General features: G+C 43.4%; 1 protein-coding gene across 4 annotated transcripts in view; it reads right to left on the reverse strand.

The window, feature by feature from the left end:
* Positions 1-21,675, reverse strand: part of LOC128430332 (ADAMTS-like protein 1) — an 87,446-nt gene that overhangs the window by 50,253 nt on the left and 15,518 nt on the right. For all 4 annotated transcript variants that reach the window (XM_053416371.1, XM_053416370.1, XM_053416373.1 and 1 more), the window contains exon 2: positions 7,034-7,150. In XM_053416371.1, coding sequence (XP_053272346.1) covers positions 7,034-7,150 — 117 coding nt within the window. The remainder of the gene's footprint in view (positions 1-7,033; positions 7,151-21,675) is intronic.

Raw genomic sequence — 21,675 nt, forward strand, 5'->3', positions numbered from 1 at the left:
AGAGTGAAAAGTAATACTTTTACGATAATATTGCTCATTTTCACTGACCAAGTTTTTTCTTAAATATGTTTAAGCGGCAAATCTTGCTCCAAAATGACTCAAATAATTAATTGATCCTCAAAAAGGTTATTTTCTCTTCATCAATTTAAATATACCATAATAATAAAGGCTTTCAAAAGACTTGTTTCATAAAAGCGGCACCAATTGGATCCTTGATACATCGATCCATTATTTGTATAACTTATTCTTTTAAGATCGCAGGAGCCAATCACAAATAGCATTGGGCGAGAGGCCAGGGGTGCACCCCGGACCGGGCAGGGCCAGCAAACGGCAACAGACCCTTCACACTCACATACGTGGTCTATGGTCTCCAACTAACCTAATCACAATCTACATGTTTTAGACCTGTGGGAGGAAGCCGAGTACACGGAGAAAACCCACGTGATCACAGGGAGAACATGTCAACTCCACACAGAAATACCCCGGGGGAAAAAAACGGGATTTTAACCGGGAACCTCCTTCCATTTCCTCAGATGAGGACTAACACAAGCATCAAAATACAGTTTCAGGAATCAACTAAATCTTGGCAAACCAGCAAACCAGTTGTACAGAAAGCAGAGCAGGACTCGGCCTTCCAGATAGGACAGCTGGGAGATGTGTATGTTTGTTCAGCTACTGTTCTGTACATGCCCAGCCACCACCACACACAGCCATTAGAGCCCACATTAAAGAGAGGGATCCGTTTCGAGTTGCACCTTTCCCTCTGTTTTGACCTAAACTCCGCTCCGCATGGGTGGCAGGGATCCTTCAACAGCAGGTAATTAGTGCTGTAACTCAGGATAACACCGCTGCTTACACTGGAGAGTGGCTACACACGGCTGCTGGAGCCAAGTGGCCACTAGGAACGATTCCTAGAGACGCTTACATTGGAAAGCTGCTTGAGTTATTAACGTATTAGAATGCCACCCCTGCAGTTAGTTTGTTTCTATTTCAAAAGCAATATTCTCTGCTGGATGTTTTTAGAGCAGGATTCAGTCGCAGAGTTTGGGTGTGAGCTCGTCAGACCGAGATGTTATCGCTTGGCTGCATTATCCCTTGTTTGTGACAAAATTTAATTTAGCTTGTTAATCTTACTTCACCAGACTGAAACCACATTCATGGCAAAGGCCTTGACTTATCCTGCCCACACGCCCGTAGACACATACACAACCAGAAAATAAGAGGCCTAATAGTAACAATCGCCTCCACTTGGAGGCAATTAGCACACGCAGTGCCAAAACCCCAGAGCCGACATCCAAAAATTCCTGGATGAAACTTTTTGGCATCAACACATCCCCATTGTACAAAGATTTGTCTCTGTTTGTGTCTGTGCACGTCTGTGTGAATGCACGTCGAACATGGATTCGAAGATAAACATCTGCAACAGGGAGTGCGACCTGCAATGTAAACAATTACAAATCAATCAGTCTGCGGCAAATTGTGTGCGTGCCTTCACACGCCGGTGGAGGAAGATATTGCAGTGGGTGAGGAGAAAAGGAGCGCAGGGGATGACAGGGGAGGAAGAGGAGATAGGGAGCATTAATCAAAGACATAGTTTTGGATGCTGTGCATGAGCGAGGCGACATGTGATAGTGTTGAATGCCAAAGGCGCAGTAATCACGAACACATGGGTTCTCCATATTGCACGGCACAGTATATGCACAAGCCAGCGTGCAAACACAAACAACCACAGTATTGAATAACTCAAAGGTTTCGCTGTGCAAGTGTCTCTGAAGAGGGGAGCGTGCACCCAACAGTAGCAAGCAACAGACACACTACTGGCTGCATGAATTCATACACACCCACATTTGTTATGTGGGTGTTGTGGTGAGCTCTTGTCCCTGGTGGCATTACCTCAGCAGCACCACTCCACTACCCACAGTGCACTGGTGTGAGACCACATCAAGTCAGCGGGAGATACTCGCTGCGGCAGAGCCAAGGCTTTACTGAACACATATGTTGAGGGAACAAACACAGGGGCGATAGAAAGATCCACAGTCCAAAGCCACGTGGCTTTACACCACATTCACCAGCACTCAGCACTTTCTCCAAGAGCGCTGGAGCCAAAGCTCCAAACAGCCGTTGCATGTGCCAAACGCCACTCAGCCAGCCAAGGCGAACAAGTCAACAAGGCAAAAGTCTCTGAATTCACCGCTCGCCTGTTCAGCCCTTTCTTTTTCTAGTACAAAATGCACAACGGACATCATTTCTCTCAAACTCTTGTCCTGGCCTGTCTCGCAAAACAACTCTCAACAGAGTCAGGGTATCGTTCAGATTGCTGGCTATGCAAAAACAAACACCGGCATTCATGGCGGCTGTAGCTGGCATCACAAAAGCAGTTATTAGCTCGCTGTTTGGACCCAAGGTTTTCCAATACAGCTACAGCAGGAGCAGCTTCACACTGGGGCAGTGTTTCCAAACAACTCAGTCACTGTCAGTGCTGTGTGGACTGATCCACACAGCACTGACAGTGCTCCAGAGGATAACTGCCCTGAAGTAAACAAGTCAGATGAATAATCATGAGCCCCGTCTACAGTTTCAAAAGAGAGTGATGGGAGGCCTTGTGTAAGACTGGAGAGAGGTGAGTGCTGTGTCCATATCCGTAGTGTATTGAAGGGGTTGTAAATCAATATGAGACCAGCAGAAAGAATTCGATTTAGTAGTTTTCTTTGTGCCTGGGTGAGGTTTCTCTTGAAGAGTCTCCTCCAAAAGATCCATCATTGTCTTATAATCGTCTCGCTTTGGTTACACTGCCCCCAACGATTTCCTACGGTACTGCTCCACTTCATCTGTGACCATAAGCTTTTGGAAGATGTGCAAGAATACTGACAACATGAATGCAGATAACGGACAGAAACGGGGACTGGGCCGGGGATTCAGGCTCAGGGATGTTGTCCGAGGCAAACTCTGACGTTTGGGTTGAGAATAGAGCTCTTTGGAAACCTGCTGCTTGAGAGCATCTGTACTATATGTGCTTTAACCATTCAGGTATCAAGTCGCATCCGCAACTGTCCCACAACCAGCAGAGACTCCAGGAAGTGACTGGTCCTGTTCAAGAAACAGCTTGGCCCATAATCCCTGTAAAACTTTTCACACATCTCGGTTCTCCTTTTAGAAATTTGGGGAGGCATTTATGCAAAGCTAAACAAACCATCTGCTATATCCAGCTGCGTATTCATTGTAGAGTTCAGCAAGACTGCTAAGAAGCTTTTTTCCCCCAAAGTGTCCGACGATCCATTCGAAAAGTGACGTCTGGTGTTTTTGTGAAGTTGTGTCAACATTCACTGTTTCTCACCAAAACATGGTGTGTGTATTTAAGAAATCTATTTCCTTCCTTATTTAACATTTACAGAGCTGATTAGTTTGGAAGAATTCGAAACCTGTGGTTTATTCCCATATCCTTTCCTTGTACAAACACCATCCATGTTTACCTGCTGAATAATCTTCTACTTCCTTGCTTTTTTGGCACATTACTATGATTCTAAGCCACATGTTGAAGCCACAAACTGTAAATAGCGTGAAACCATATGTGCACATGCAAGAGATACGAGCAAACACTGGGTCCTGCTCTTAAAAGCCATGCTCAACAGCACTGCCAGTGGCCAAAAACTCCACGGGGTGGAAGCAAAAGTTAAAGCTTCGACTTGAAGTGGTGTTATCACCAGGGGGCACAGCACGCAATAGAAAATAACTTGAGGCTAAACATCCTCCCCGACTGCCAAAACTAACATGCCCATCCTTTTAATGAAGATAAATGAAGTGTTCAATTGTGCAAGACCGTTGCCCCCTCCACCTGGCGCGACATGCAAAACACAGCTGCCAAGTCGGCGTGCAGCTGAGCAATGGGCTTCCCTGTCTGTGAGCCGCTGCTGCCCCAGTCACCAAGTGCTGCCCCTGATTGACGACCCGACTGGCCCTTGGCCCCACTCGCCCAACCCCAATTACTCCGAACCCCCGACACCCTGAACCGTCTCGACAGTTGCTCACCCTCGAGGTTTTTTAAAAAGGGGGGGGGGGTAAACTGCCCATGACTGTAGCTGCCTGAAGTGCAATTGAGCATGTAAAAACATTAAGGCATGGATCGCTCTGGCATGTGATAAAGCGAGAGAGGCAAAGGGCAGAGAGGAAGAGAGACGTCTAACAAAGCATCCAGACGAACGCAGGGGGAGAAAAGGTGAGAAAACCAAACAAGTGCAAGAGGATGAAAGGGCCATTCCATGAAACGTGTAAAGACAGGCAGAGTGGAAGTGTCCTCACAGCGGGCCTCAGGTCTTTACTGTAGAGTGGGGCTCTAATGACTGCCATTACCAGCACTTAACTGTCACAACCCATAATATCCTGGCTGTTATTGGCGTGGTTGACAGAGAATGTGACCCACAGCAGCAATCAGTGCAGCTTGACCCTAAGTGCAGCGTGAAGTGGATTGCAGGGCATAGGAACTAATTATAAGCACTCAGTCTATTTTTTGAGTCCATAGTGCTTCTGCATAAGTAGCTTGTTCATGTGCACTTCTTTACTACGGGTTAATGATTTTTTTTTAATTTAAGCTGCACTCCTCAATATTTATTACATTGATGGGAAAGACGTCCCTCAGAGTGACCAAGCCTCGTGAGTTATCTCCCAACTTTGCGGTTTCACCTATACAATGACTCAAACTCCACTTTAACCTTTTAAAGTTTCAACTTGAATTCAACTTTTAAAATCTGTGTGCAGAGAGCGGTAAGTCTCATCGAGGCTGTAAGCCGCACTACTGCTAACATTCCATCTGCTTGTTTCTCTTATAACTTAAGATCCAGACCTGTCCTTCTACCAGTAAGAGTGTGTTGTTTTAAAAAGCAATCACAATTTTAACCATGCCCAACAACAAAGCTTACACACGCACAAAAGTAAGTACAATGCCATTGTGCAGCTACCAAATCAGGTCCATTACCTTGAAAGACAAGATTTGGCACATTGTACACCAAACTCAACTCAATACATAATAGGCCTAGTCATTTTCAGACATTTAAATGCAGAGGAGATATATATGACAACAATCTGATAATTTAACCAAAACTTAGCAAAGTGTTTATCACCACTTTATGACATCTTTTGCAGGTTTTGACTGAGTTACTGCCGCAACTTTGCAGCAGCTCAAACGAACATGCTGGAAAACTTCAGTCACGGCCAAACACCGAGTGGGGATACTTGTAGCTAGATTTATGAGCAGCTTCTCTGTTTATCTTTACACTCTCTCATTCAAAAAAAAAAGACCTGCTCAGACTCAGCCGCCAACATTTCAGCCATCAGACCCCCCCTCACGTTTCGATTCAGGAACTTCCCAACCCAATAAACTTATTTAATATTTGTTTATGATTGCTGACATTCTTGAAGGTCTACAGTGCATACTTGCCATCGCAAAAATAAATATGGATTAATTTAGAAAGGTATGTTAGGCCTCAGCTGCCTTAGACAGCACTATTCCATCGACTGAGCTTGTGGTGGGGCTGCCAGGAAAAACACTTTCCTTCAGAGAGAACAATTCATCTGTGGCCCTCATGGGGGATAGGGTAAAGGGTGCTGGGAGGGTCAGTTCTATTGCCCATCGTCCGACCCTGGCAAACGCTCATGAAGTTAAACAAGAGAAAGTGAATACAGTTTGAGATCTACATCCTGGGTTGCTTGCTAATTAAGCTGCGCTTGTCTTGGCCGAGGATCAAGTTTAATACTGAACCACGATCCAACATAGAACAGGGCTGCAGAGGCACTGAGACCGAAACCAGCTGAGTGCGGAGAGGAATCAGTCGTGTGGCTCCCGCGAGTCTGCTCCTTTGAAGACAATTCAGCATCTTACACAAAGCAAAACTCCAAAGTTTAGTTAGTCCCTCTGTTCTGTGCTGTCTTTCAAATAAATATGAGAACACTTCAATTCAACAGAGAAAAATTCTCATCTGACTTTGAAAATGTTTAAAACTTTCAGTTTCCTGTCTTTGTCATAGCATCAGATTTTAAATGTGACATTTAAGCTTTTTCTCAATCCAGTTTCTATAAAGCCAGACATTTTAGCCAATTAGCAGTTGTTTTATAAGGTTACTGACTGAAAAAAATGAAAACACTTAAATAATATAATTAAAAAAACTGCTTTTACAGGGTCGTTTCTTGTGTTTGGTGAGCTAAAAAGGTATGTCCACCTTGGCGAACAATAAAGATATATCCTATTCTCAACCAGGTGTTCAGTCACCACCAGTGCACCCTATTTGCACCTGTGTATTGATGTCACAAAGGTTGTAGAACATGTGTGGGCAAGATTTTTTCAATCTCACGTTACCGAGGAGGAGATATGAAACAAAGTACAGTCGGTTCAAATACACTATGTCCTCACAGCGGATGGAAAAGTGCAACATTAACCTTCCCCTCAAGATGGCATTCCTGATAGAGATGGCGTGATATTGTTCAAACACCTTAGATCAGTTTTCACATATTCCTCTGAAATTGGACCAAGACCAATCCCATCACAAAGGGTATAATGAGATAGGTAACAAAAGCAGCTCAAGCCTCCATCCCACCCAATTAGATAAAACATCTGGGTGAGAGATCGGCTTAAAGAAGCAAAAACACTACAGTCAGGACTAATGTCTCATCAAAGGTGATGACAGAGTGGGAGCCATGTGATGCCAAAAACCTCCCCCACCCTGGAACGTGCAACATTTGTGCTTGTGTGTTATTGTGAGTGTAAAGTGTGTGCCTCACATCCAGCTACGTGAGCCAAAAGTCAGACTACACCTCCTCTCCCAATGTCCCACGATCATCATTCACTTGTATTCATAATGAAGGTGTAATGTGGTTGACTTTTTGCTCCTCTAGTGTGGTGTGTTGCGTAAATGTATTGGCTGATATAGTTTCATCTGACACATCGATTTGTTTTTTTCTTATGTCTGAATAAAGGTACATGTTTGAAATAAAGAAACATTTCCCGAGGTGACTGTTCTGTTGTTTTTTTTGGTCAGGCACTTACCGGATCCTCTGGCCTTTGGCTGACGTCATGGAGAGGCTCTTCAGGGAGGTGGTCTCGTCGAATCAGAGTATATTCTCTGATGAACACTGCGTCTCCATCGTTGGCCCACACAGCGACCTGGAAAATTAAGGATAGGGTCACAAGTGTCCTTTTGGTCCAGACAATCCCTCAATCACACCCACTTCACGCAGTAATTGTCCAGGTTGGCGGAGGTTTGAGCGAACGCAGAATTCTCTGCTCTCAGTTTTCATCACACAACAATATAACAAGAAAGAGCAGAGTCTGATTACTACCTACGCCAAGGTTTTCAGCCCTGTCAGTCTGTAACTTGGTTGGTTTGTTGATTTGTTGTCGGTTAGTACGTTGGTTTGTTGGTTTGTTTGTTGGTTGTTAAGTTTGTTAGAAGGATCATGCAAAAACTGCTGAATGGATTTCTACAAGACTTATTGGAAGGCTTGGGACATGGGCCAAGAAAAAAACCATTTTTAATTTTGGGCCGATCTAAGAAATAGTTTTCACTTTCTTTAACATTGTGAAATCAGGATCTAGCCAATGTAAATGTGGTTTCATAAGAGGACTGTTGGGGCTTGGCGGAGGTATGCACTCTACTGAGTGCCGTTCTAGTTCGACAACTTCTTTGTTGTTCAGACCATAGGGAATCTACCAAACCAATGCTATTTCACCACCGTACTCTGGAGCACAGCGATAGCGGGAAATGTAAGTAAATTGTGGGAAACTTCCGTTCCTGTTTGCAATCATTTACTAAACACAGTTTTTTTTCTTTGGTTTGTACTCTCAACCGCACATCTTGATGAGGGGGAATCATCGAGGGCTCTGGAGGAAATCACAGCACGAGAAATGTAATATCAAAAGACGTAGTAGCCCACCTCCTCTGGGAGATGGGTAGGGGGTGAGAGACATCTTGGATAGGGCCCATTAGCAGCACAGCAGGGCCCGCATTCTCGAGGACGCACAAATTCACAGAGCGGGGGCCCTCAGCTGCTCTCTGTGGGTCGTAAACACCCTGTGATGACCCAGGTCAACTGCCTGCCTCCTGGGCCCGTGCCAAGGCAGCACAAAGCCGAGCAAGGGAAGTGGGTTTAGTGTACTTGACGTTCTTTACATTATAGGGGGGCTGCAGATCTTCAGTTGAGAGGCAAAATAATAGAAAAATAAAAGCGCTACCAAGCAACTGCAGCAAAACTGACACCACCTTTCTGTGGGAAAGGCCCACGGAGTGCAGTCCTAAAGAGGACAAATCAAATCGGGTCTAAAGCCCTACACTCAGCACTGCTTAGCTGCTGTCACTTATGCAGTGGGGGGATCTGCAACAACACATAAGTCACCGCAGTAAAATGTGGGCAAAGGCTCCTCGGATGACAAAAATCCTCATGTGCAGAAAAATTTCTGTTGGGCATGGATCTGCAGATGTCGCAGCTGTTGGGCCAAATGCAACAGTTTTGTTTGTCTGTTTCTAAGGATATAATATTTAAATAATATAAAATTATTTTCATACCTGTGAGAAATACACTGGGAAATCTTGCACAGCTTGTTTCTCAGACCCCCAAACTGCAGCATATACCCCAGACACTAGAATGCATGGAGTACGGAAAGCCAAATAATTGAGATGAGAAACTTTTATCAAAATACAGCCCTTCGATTGGATGTCTGAACACAACACGAGATCTTTGCTGACAGTGGTGCACTAAAGCAAGTCCTCTCTGCCACCAATGCTGAAAATGAAAATGTTGCAAAACCACAAGCCAGGGTTAAAGCAGACATGTCAGACCCGAACATTAAGTGTGTGTGTGTTTGTGTGTCAACTAGGATGTACTGAAAACCACTTGAGTGACCAGATGTCCTTGCTCAAGGCTAAATGGAGGCCCGGTTGAGATGAACAAGCCGATTGTGTCATTCTCAAGAGATTTTTTTCTCCTCAGAAATGATTTTCTCACACACTATTAGTGTCTTAACACCAGACCAATCTGGCAACCATTTCCTTGTCATCTCATAGTCTTCATCCATCCTCCTTAAAGACGTGGGATATGCTGGAACCGGACTGAGCTACAGGCTAATGGTACATGACAGCTAAACTCCCACTTGCTGGAGTCTTAAAAGAGGGATATATCAAACATGTTTCACTAAGAAAACAAGCTTGCTGTTAGGTCCCAGTGCCAAGCATCCTGCACACCCATACTGGAATTAACAATTAGGAACTGGCAGAGAACTTGAGATTTCCAAAGAGAGCCACAGAGCTGGGTTATGCCATCATGTAAATAAAGGCAGTGGAGGATGCTGAGAACATTGTTTAACTGCTATGCATGTCTACAACAATATGTGGCCTACGATATACTGCCTTGATTGTTTTCACTGGTCCCCTAGAGGAAATTAAATTCCTGTTAAGCAAAGATATTGAAGAGAGGCCCCAGGATTTGTTTCCTACATCACAGGTCATACAATTAAGGCACTACAACAGGTAAATTAAGGGCCCTATGTTACATATAGCACAGAGTGTCAAAAAGCTGAAAACACTTGCAATCCTCAGACAGACACACTTAACGCCCATGCTGTTCACCCATCTGAGTTGCAAGTCCATTGGCCCCTTGTTTGAAGTCAGTAGCACAGTATTTAATGATTATTTTAAAGGAGCATTCTTAAGATAATAAAATAAACATGTATAGGTGGATGCCTAAAAACCTGAAAACCCCACCAAATTATTAACTGTAGTGTTCAATTAAAAAATGTTTCCCATCAACTTTAATGGTTAGGTTTACACTCAAACAGGCTTGAACATGAACAGCACAGATAAGAATAATATTACAGTTTATACTACGCCCAAGTATGCAGATATGTTCAATGCAACACACGGAGAATTGGTTATTTGGACACTCGTGAATTAAAGTCATTAACTCTACATGGAGTCTTTCTCCTGTGTCGGATATAATGTGTGTTAGAGTTTATGCAATGTGCTCACTCAGGCAAAGTGTGAGATTAATCGAAATGAAAATGACAGGGGTTAAGAAAACACACACTCCAGGTTTGTTGGGGTGCTTGTGATTGGAAGAAATAACTCTGACGGGCATCTAACAAACTACCCACAAGAGGCCCTAATCCAATGTTAGAGAGCCTGGATGTGTCAGTTTGACAAAGGACAAGGGTGGAAGTAAAGCAGGGAACCAGGCCGGTGACTCATTAACCTCCAAGGCGAGTCCGATTTCAAAGAGCACTTCTCCACCAGGCAAAAGAAGAGGAAGTGAACTCGGGGGCAGGTCGGGTCCTCAAAGGCACATAATCAACAGTAATAACATCCAACGTAATATTATAATTAAGCTTTCCTACAACGTGGTGCCAGCTTCCACTGTTTGGGTGGAAACTGTGAAAAGTGAGTGACTTTTATCGTGCCACACCGGGCGAAAACTTAAGACTCATGTTTCCCGAACTGCTGCCTTTGATTTATACGATTCTGTCCAATGTTTAGTTAGGGACAACCCGTTCTCCAGAGCGGCTCCTGTCTGGATGAAACCTAAGAGGAAAATATATTTTTGCTAATCCACTTTCAGGGGGATTTATATGAGTTTTCGCTCAAACACATTTTGAAGGAGGAAACATTCTCCTTCTTTTCCTCTCAAGTCTTTTTATCCTCTTCCAAAAGGTGCCCTTTTCTCATCCAATGACTTCTTATACATGCGCCACTGGCCCCCACACATCGATCTGCTGGTGGATTTTTCCGCTTCCTATGAAGGAACCATGGGATTAGGGTGATCTTAGTTTAATATTTGCTCAAAACAGACCAAAGGCCACTTCAGGACTTTGGGGCCGATGAAGGTGAGAGTCATGCAGGCCATGATGGGGTCTTGGCTCGTTTCAGGCATGAGAATCCTTCAGTTTAAGAAAAGCAAAGGAGAAAAACACCCCTGGATACATTCACACAGGAAACCTGCAAAGCTCATGGCTAAGCTCTCTGGGAAACCGAATAAAACTGAAATACAACTTTCATCACATTCTCTGATTCCTGATGGATTGTTTAGCTATCTTTATGCTCTTCGTCAGCCGGCCTTTGAAGATGCACTTTATCCCCGCCCTCTCTGCCAGATTCCTCTCAGCTTGATTTACTGATCTCTATCTCCCAAGAGCGGCCCGTCCGGTGAGCATGAGTAGAAGAGTGGCAAGGAGCTCAACTTGTCTCCATTTCTGCCCTCGTCAGCTCCCACACTTCTCATCTTGAACACCGCAAGGAATGAGAAGCCTCAGGGGAAAGAGGGGAAAAAAGAAAATCTACCTTTAATAGGTGAAATATGTTCCTGGCGCTGTCATCACATCCCGCTCTGTTACTCCCGTGTGTTAATGTCTTGTAATGATGCGTGACACCCTTCCTGATGATGCATGAGAACTTCCTTGACGCAGGCTTACCTGTTGAATTTGATTTTGAAAAGCGATACCGGTGCAGAACATAATGCAGAACAAGTTAAAAGTGTAAAGTGGATTCCAAGAGAAGGGGTCAAATGATCTATATCACAGATGTACGTAGGTTTCACCCAGTTTGCGTATGAACCTATTGTTTGCAGCGGTAACACCCCTTCACCTGATTGTGTCTGTATAGTAATGGTTTGTTATGAGGCCATCTCCCCTGTCACAACTCCGATATCAGATCCTTTCTTATCAACTTCAAAAAGGAACACACGCGTGTGCCCGCTTCACTGATGCAAATGTGTTTATTGCTTGATAAATGTGTGCGTCAAACGTGACAGCCACTGGGGGGGTCAGTGATTATTGGTGATTCTGTCGAGGGCATGAGCAACGAGTTCTTCTGCTTAATGGTGAGAAACATAATCCTTCATTTCCTTTTGACACACTGTGGCCAACCTTACCATCTTTGGTGCTTTGCCTTTTTTTAGACTTTGTCTGCAGTAAAAAAGACAGAAACTGAATTAGTTCCTCCTCTCCAAGTCACAACTGTAATTGTCCCCAACACATTTATGATGTCAGCGTTTACTGGTGCATAATGGGCCCTTGTGTCCTTCAAGCTGCAACTTGTCTGCAAAACGCTGCGAGCCATTTGAGGGGAAGAAAACAAATACGTTTTTTTATGACATTCTTACGGGAACAACAGTAGCAGGACCATATTTTGACGTGTGCATGAGCTAATCTAAGGTGATCGCAGACGTCAGAATGATGATGTGATAAAAGGACTGACAGGGGTCTTAAAAACTTGAGGGAGTGGATAAAAGAGCTGGTGGCGTCAGCATTCTCATTAAACACTAAGACTTTGACCGCTGAGCAATTGGCTCGCAGCATCGCTTTTTTTTCACTCTGCTCCAGACACTATATGACAGGCTGCACGGTCCTGTTCAAACAACAGACGCAAGACAAGGGCCGATGCACTCGGATGTGAGGGGATTACTTCTGCTTGGTAAAAGCCATGGCGGTGGAATCGACCAGTTCGCCCGAACATCACAGCGTCTCGTGTGTCCAGTCCACCCGCAGACATAGTGAGGATTTCCAAAGATATAAGAATGTGAATAAAAGGAGCTCCAAAGACTGGTACCCTCCAAATTTTGCGTTTGTGTGTAGCATTCTGCAGATGAGGAGGATGAGGACGGACAAAAGCAGTCAATGGACCAATAATGGCGAGACACTTGACACCTGCCAAGAACATGGAGGCCACATATTCCCCATGGAGAATGAATTTGACCGGCTGCTCTTCAAGGAAACAAATGAGAAGAAGCAGGTGAGATCCTCAATTCATTCATTGGTTTGAAATGCAAGTATGTCCAGATATCTTACTAAAGGGACTGTCAGAAATATCACTTTTGTATTATGTTCTCTTTTCTTGCTTGTGTCTTTGGTGAATTCTGTCTTATCACATGTCCATTATTATTGTCCAATGTCAAAAAGTTAAATTTGTAGTATAATGCTTTACTGTTTGGAATGTGTAGCATGTATCATGTGGTGCACACAATAATATCAAATAATGCATTTCAAAGAAAATAAATCATTGCAGGAAATTCCACTTTTACAAATCTCAAAGGTTACAGCAAACTTAAGGGTGTGTTGCAAGGATCAATTAAGATCAGTGACAGATTGTGACAGCTGTTATCGGTGCTGCGGAAGTTGAGGCCTCCTGAATACACAAGCAAACAGACACACAAGGTTGGATTTCAGTCTGCAGGACACTGTGAAGAGGACTCTACAAAATGCAGAAACACAAAACTTGTTTATGATATGAATAAGTACTGACTGTTTATGACTTTCTGTTCTTATCTTCCTTTAGGTTTTCTGTTCATCCACTGATAGGAAGCAGTCATCAAGACACCTACTCTCAGACCCAACTGTTATTGCCTGTCATTAGAACTGACACTGGGGAGACAGCAGCGATGACAATTTACCACATATAGGACTTTTAAAGTCCTCTGTAATATAGCTTTATTTATTAAATGTACTTCATTTAATGCTTTCTTGCACATTTTCTGGTTTAAATTTTTTTTTTTTAAGTAAGGTGAAAAAATCCCTTCTGGAGTTGCAGCGGCAAACCTGATACACAGCAATGCATTGGCTGTGACGCAGGCACTTTGAATGGTCAATAACTCTGGACAACACCTATATAAATAAAGTGCATTTACCATTCACATGAGAGTTAAGTCAATCTTCTTGTCCCACTATAGAGACAGTGTGTTCCTATTCCTTTAATCATGTTATTCTATTTATATTTGCTCCCTGATTTTAACTGAGTAGCTCTGGTTTTAATGTCTACTTCCTTTTCAGTTAGAAGGACGACTAAAATACAGTGTATTTTAAACTTATTGAAGCCATGGAAAATTACCAACACTATAAAATAAGGTAAACTGACATTACTGTGGTTCAGAGGGAACTCTTTAAAAGCCGTGGCTGGCTTTAATGTTGCAGCAGATCCGCGTATACAGGAGTGACGGTGTTGAGCACTATAACGTCCCCTCGCATGGTTTAAAAGAGACAGGATAACTCATCTGAATAAGTCATCATCTATCATTTCATACCGGAGTTGTCACCAGCCTCGACTGTCTCCCAACCTCAAAGTATCAGCCTGCAACGCAAACACAGACCAAATTCTGTAATGCTCACACCGGCTGTGCCCTCACAATAAATCACACGTTTTCACTCCCTGAGCTGACCACAAGTCGACTGCAACCCGACCCGCTTGACCGGTCCGAGCCTGCAGGATTTCCAAGGAGCATATTTTCTGCTAAGTAGACAGGTTAGTCCACCTGCCGGCCACGTATGGGGGAACAGGGCTTCGTCCGGGAGACGACCCAGCGTCGGCTTCTCGTGTCTCACGGGCCAAACAGATGGAGCTATAAACTCAGAGGCTGCTTCATCCCATTAGCCAGCAGTGAGACGTCTCAATGCAAAAATAGCTTCACCACCAACATTAATCCCTGCAACAGACGTCATGTGGTTTCTTCTGCTCAGGTAACCACTGCTATTATGTTTAATGTGGGGGTTTTCAAAGAGGCCCGCAGAAGAGCTCTGACAGCTCAGCAAACAGCATGAAGCTGTGACAATGCCGTTCTGTAGGACCACAAAGTGAAAAGTGCTTTTCCCTGAATACACTATAAATATATATATATATATATATATATATATATATAAATAAATATATATATACACACACCCCTGCACTGATGATTCTCACTGCGGGATGACATCCTGGGAATAACAGAAAACTTAACCTTCTAAGAGACATGAGTACAACAAATGCTATTTTAATATACATTCTGTTCAGGACTTTAACAAACTGCCAGTTAAATATTTGACTTCCACTTCGTCTGCAAAACTTAAAGATAAGAGGGCACATTGTTAGCTTTAATTAATTAGTTGTTAATGGGTGTTGCTTCTCTACTACTTCTACTGCAGCAAATATGGACAGTCCTTCATTGGTTCCCATCTTCTGCTACTGTACTGTATTGTTACTGCTGTAACTATGTACATGTCCCAAACACTATTCCATCAGAATGAAATGAAAGAAATGAAAAGCTGTTGGAAGGATTTGGTTCCTGAATCATCATATTTTCAGAATTCCCCTGTGGTCAGATTTTCTCAGGCCAAGCTCTCTGTCCATAGAGTGAAAGTACAAAAATATGTCAGAGAGACCTGGACCTGGATTCAACCCTGATACATCAGCTCTGCTTTAGGACATCCACCCAGTTTGAATCTTCCATCACGCCCATGATGGATGGCCTTGGCCCTTAGTTATGGCTGATTCCAGCATGTAGCGCAGGAGGGGAACATTATGCAAGAGTGTGAAATTGAGGCAAGCGCAGGTGGACGGTCAATGACAGAATCACGTTTTCATGGGATGAGACTGGAGTTGGTTTCCATGAACTCATCCATCTTCTCCACCTCTGGTTTACTGACCCGGTGGGCCTTGAAGACAGAACTGAGCAAATCCATCAATTACTTTCCCACAGAGAATTTTAATAATCACAATATCAGCGGCGAAAAGAGAGAAACAAGTGGATCAGCATCATATTAAATATGATATTCAATTTGTGGCCAATTCAGTCCATGCAACAAGATTAAACTACACACATTAAATCTTACATCTTACGTGGGAAAGGCTGTCGATACACAGGATTTTTAGGTCTCACGGGTTTGCTCAAGAAAAACTCAAAACTGTTATTGTGCAAATTAAATATAACTGAGGAGATGAGAGAATGAGAATTACTGCCTTGTGGTGTATACCTCCGCAAACCAGTGTAATTTTAGTCCACATTCATTTATTTTCCAGAATCAAATAATGTCACCATGACCTTTGATCACTGAAATGAAATCGGTTTATCTTTGGGTTAAAATAAAAAATAAGCATTTGAAGAAATCTGAAGAAAAGGCAGAGATGATATGTTCAAGGCCCAAAACATGTTTTGTGAGGCCACCGTGACCGTGACCTTTGACCCCCTATATCTAAACAGTTCACCCTTGAGTTCTAGTGAACGTCTGCACCAAATGTGACAGTATGATCTCGAGGAGTTCATGTAAAAATGTGTTTCGTGAGGCCTTGACCTTTTACCACAAATTCTTAATCAGTTCATCTGATCTCAAATTAAGTGATTTAAAAAAAAAAATCCCAAGTCTCAATCTTGAGATGTTGGACGCACAACCCGAAAACACAAAACATAACACCTCCAGCTACTGATGCCGTCGGCATAGATGCAGAAGACAGATGGAAGAGAAAGTTGTTTTTTTCTTTATTTAAAGCCTCTTCAAAGTCATTTTTATTCAAATAAAATGAAATGACTCGCTGTGATGTGAAAATGTTGCTCGTACCGAAGGAAACTGTGTAAAATCAACTGTAAAACACTTAGATTCATGTAAACAGCCTTGGGAGTGTTACTGAACACTATCCTGTTCTGCATAGTGAGAGGGAACGCTGCATACTATCACATTAACACAACACTGGCAGCGCGCCAACGATCAGACACGGAGCGAGAGCAGTCGGCAGCAGCTGTGGGACAACCTCGCCCTCACAGCTTTTCATTAGCCTGATCGATTCAGCGGCCCGTCTGCGGCACTGAGCGACTGTGACCTCCGTCTTCTACCGCTAATGAAGCCGTGATGGCGAGTGTGCGAAACACAAGGCCGCCCGCTCCGACAAAAGCAGCCACGAAAGATTAATGGTGAAAGGAGTCTGTTTGAGGGCAAACTAAGCAGCGGATTTCAATTCAATGTGTCGGTCATTACCATAAACTCCACACACATACACACACACACACACAAATACAAACATCTGTCCTCCTTCCTCATATCAATCCGTGGAAGAATTGACAGCTGGGTGGCATAATTACAACAAAATGTTCCACATGAAGCGGGCCAACGGGTTCACGGTTGAGTATGTGCTTGCTCCTGCACGGCTGATTCAAAACACCCGTGTAATTTCACACATAAAGGTGACTGTCACTGGATGATTGATGATGACAGTTTATACGGGGGGGGGGGTTTCTGCGGCTCACCACAAATTCGCACCACAAATTCCCTTGACTTTCTATCCAGGTTTCAGCCATTAGCTCGAAGAATATAATTTGTTGTTGATGTGACACAAGTTAGCTAGATTGACTAGAGCCGTTAAAGTATAAAGCTTAGGATTGATCTGGATCAGCATAATCATTTTGCATCAAACTGCACTTTTAATGTCGGAGCTTTGCACAAGCACATCTCATCAAGATGTGAGTAGGAGTGAGAGTTTGAGATCACTCGTGTCACACTGACCCCGTAAGCTCAAATTTAACATCTTATACTATCAGTCTTCCAAAATAAACAGAAATGCTGCGGTCAATTAAGATATTTTCTGAAGTGGGCTGTAGCCGTCTTTGTTGTTTTTACTTTGCTGAAACAGTCGGGAAGGTTTTAAATAATGTGCACTGGAAGAAATGTGAAAATAAAAAAGGGAATTTTCGTTGCCAATACGTCAGAAAAATGGGTCTGAACACTGACTAATTTTGGTGACTGGTGTTTTTCAGTGGCCAAAAGTCAAGTAGCACATTGAGATTTGGACACTTTCTCCAATTTTATCCCTTTACTCAATAAAACACCCCATTGTGAGAGTGCAGAACCGACAGTGGCAGTGCCCCAGACACGGATACCTTCATGAACTGTATACGAGCCATTCCCGCCAGACCTCCCAGAAAACCAATCCAGTAATCGCTGTTTTCTTTGAAATAGATAAAGTACAAACCTGGCAGGCTGTTGGCCCGAAGGCCAAACAAATTAAACCTCAGCGGTGTTCGGCAAGGTACTGCACAGGACCTCTTTACTGGTGTATGAGAAAGCGAGAGAGAGACTGCAATCTTTGAAGACCCCGTTCTCATACCACAGCGAGGGCCAACAAATTTGTTCTGCCGAGTTTCCTAAACTGTTTTCGCCGACATAAACATGCGCCACGAAAGCCGTGCTCCTCTCCAGAGCGCCGTCTGCGGTTCCTGACGAATCGCTGTTGCGTTCCCGCAGCCAAATTAAGCCCCTCATTTGCGGAGTTGCCTGACCATCGAGCAGTCTTAATTTCCATAATCTGCGGCATTCTCGAGCTCTGATCTCATCTGGCTAACAGCGAGGCAAATAATGAAATGCTGCCCTGGCTGCACCGTGGCATCTGTAACCATGCAGCGCTCTGCTCCATAATCCTCACTCCATTCTCCAGTTGTGTTTCTGCATTACTGGGAGCCAGCTGCACACTGGGCACAAAGTTTTCTGCCTGTTCCTCAGACCTCAACTTAGATATAATCTGCTCTCTCTTCGCAGCGGGTGCACGATGTCGCAGCCACATCCTACAAGTCTGTGGAGCTGGAGCTGTGCACGTTCTCTATTAAACGATTTAAATGAATGCCGCAGACTGAACTTTGAAACACGATTATAAGTTATGAAAAACCTAATTCTCATTTTATGGCTTGCAGGGATTTGCTTTCGGAGTGATCCACTGCCACGTCATTTAGGCCGCTGAACCGACAATTAAGTTTATTTATGACATTAACTGTTTCCATCCCTCATTTTCTACAGCTTCTGTAGTTGAATGTGTCCCAGACAATATGTGTTACTGCATTTTGTTTTAGTTAAAAATGTATCCAAAAAAAAAAACATGGGATTAGTCATTTAAAGGATGCTTAAATACGAAACACATGAAACATCCCAGACATTATTAAAACAGTGTGGTCTAGTCACCTCTACACAGCAACAGAGAAACATTCATCAAGCTGATTTGAAGGACTTCTGTGTGGCAGATTTGATTGTACTTTTATTTGCACTTGCACTATTTAATATCCCTTGTTAATATCCTTTCGTTTGACTGAGCAACGTTGAGTTTTCTTCATCTGGCCCCAGGTAGAAGGAGATGCGACCAGGCATCTGTCAGAGTCCGAGGACAGGCCTTTATCAGCCCCCTTATAATTCTCTCTTCAGGGATTTGTAAACTGGTTTTGATAAGATTATATTCTGCATTTTGATTCAGCATTTTTAAGAGCAACCATTGGTAATTTATTATATAGATAAATGATACATTATTTTAGAGTATCAGTCATGGAGCAATTTCACTGCCATTAATGTTAATGTTGTGCTACATGTGTTTAATGTTATCTGTATTTGGAGCAGCACTTAGTGCCGCTTATTTTTTTTATTCTTTTATTTTTTCAATGCAGTCAGCTTTGGCCAATAAAATGCCACATATCTGCTAACAGTCAGCTTCAGATTGTCCTACCGTACCAGAACAAATATTTACAATAATTTACTTCAAAAAAGGACCCAAGTCTGCATCTGGCAGACGCTCACAGACGTCCCCACTCGACTCAACATTCTCCTGCAGCCAAACCAACCACACCATCATCACGGCCCTGACAGACGAGCAGGGGAAACCCAGTGATTTGTCTCGGGTCCACTAAATATGACAGTCAACCCCACGGGGAACTGTTTTGTTACGCACATAAGAGATCAGAGCCGGTGGTGTATTCCATGACACTGTCAATGTGACGTGACAACTTAATGTCGTCCATCCATTGTCTTGTTAATACGCTGAGATGCCAATGGATACAATTATCCCAGAAGACTGACAGATAACGACGGAAATGGGCACAGAGAATATTCGCTCAGGAAAGGTCAATCTGTTATCAGGAATATCTCACAGAAAACAAACATACATTTCCACGTGATGGACACGGAGAGAGTGGGTGTCTCGACGCTGATAATGGAGGTCGATTGCCGAGACTTGCGACAATAATCGCACATCAAGAAACGTTGTTCAAACATCCCTGTCATTTTTGCGTAATTGCTGGCGAGCGGGAGCGGTTTGATGAATGACATCCCTGACATCTGGGATGCAGCCAAAGTGGCGTTCGAGGGAGAGGGTGGTTGGATGCGGATGGGGTGTGGGGGGGAGGGGGGGGGGTGAGTTGGCACATTTTGTCCTCCACATTCCCTATGTATTAAAGAGACAGATTTGAGGCGCCATTTAAACTCTTAAACATGCCATGGGAGATTTATTTGACACCATGTATGAGTCCACTAGAGGGGCCTCTGTTTGTCTAACTTTATGTTCTGTATGCGTCTCAGTACATTCGACTGCCCATGTAAATACTGCAGCATTTATTCTCTGGAACCACGTATGTCATATTCCTATAGGGGATTTCAGGTTTGTATTTGTGCGCATGTTGCAGGCTTCCAAATCAATTGCATTTCCCCCCGTTTTTCTGCATGCATATTCTGAGCTTGTCATTCATATATATAGGCCAAACAACATTGATAGGCAGCCTATCATATGTCGACAAGCTTACCTAAAAGAAAAATATTTAGCTCCAAAAAACGATGGCAAAACCCAAAGTAGCTTCTCCTGCTGCCGACTATACAGTCAGTTCATAACCAAAGCAAGGTCACGCGGGTTTATCGGAAATTGAAAGATTCTGTCGCCAGGGTGTCACTTTGCTGATCTCGCCCAAAACTGCTGAAGAAACTCTTGCCCAAACAAACTATTGTCAGTTAAGATAACACTTAACTTGTTCCAACAGTAGTGCACGCAGAGTGACAGTTTCCAAATATGTGGGAAGAATTACCCAGCATTCTTGAAGTAAGAGCTGTTCCTCTGTGTACACAACTTACTCTGTTTGTTTGACTCATTCTAAGAAATTTGCCCTCGGTTACTGTAGTGGGTTTTTTACATGAGTGGGTAATTACTTCATGCAAAATGTGATCCCTTCTAGTAGCTTGGACATGACTATTCCATAAATTACTGGTGGCTGCGAGGGTGAAAGGTGTGAAAGGTGCCACAGACCTCAGTCCAGACCAAAAGAGTTAGTCAATGGTTCCAGTTAGAATTTTATTTTGCATAGTTCAGACCTAATTGCTGGGACATCAGATGAGCATTAAACAATAGTAGGTCTTGCAGGATGTTTGCAGTATTCACCTTTGACGATTTGTCTGAACAACGAGGAAATTAAATGAACCAATTCTTTAATTTTCTCAATTCAAAGACCAAAATTCGCCGAAATGACAATAGGCCGTCACACACACACCCATCGTTGATATAAAGTGAAAGCATTGTTCTTGTAAGTGGAGAGCTAGTAACTCTTAATCCTTAAAACATATTTGGATGTTTAGATACTTGGACAAGCAACATAGAAGTTAAATTTATGCTTCATTGCTTCTAGTTTCAAACCTCAGGTTTGTATTTTTACCAGAGAGAGGATAATGGGTCTCAGCAAAAAGCAACAAGCTTTTCTCAAATAAATGTAACCTGATTCTTTCAAATCGTGACCAGGACAATGAACATAAAACCCAGGTTCCAATAAAGGCGACTTATCCTTTAGGATTCTGACGCCTCAAAGATCTTTGGCTGGATACTTATGTTCACGTGGACTGTACCATCCTGACAAAAAAAATGTTATGCCCGCTGTTCGTTGAGTGGCGTGCGTCCCCTCCCTGTTGACTTTGGTTGTTCTCCTTCAAACAAAGTGGATACCTACTGTTACGGCAGAGTTATGTGAAGAAGAAAAAAAATGAGCAGAAGCCTGAGAAATTATGCTGACAACCAGGGGAACATTCACACGAGTGAATTACAGAAGAGAAAGAAGCCACAGTGGTGCATTTGTCTGCCTTGCTCGGCCTGGCGGCGCAGCTCATGTGTACTGAGAGAG

Source organism: Pleuronectes platessa, chromosome 23, assembly GCF_947347685.1.
Source record: "Pleuronectes platessa chromosome 23, fPlePla1.1, whole genome shotgun sequence".
NCBI lineage: Eukaryota > Metazoa > Chordata > Actinopteri > Pleuronectiformes > Pleuronectidae > Pleuronectes > Pleuronectes platessa.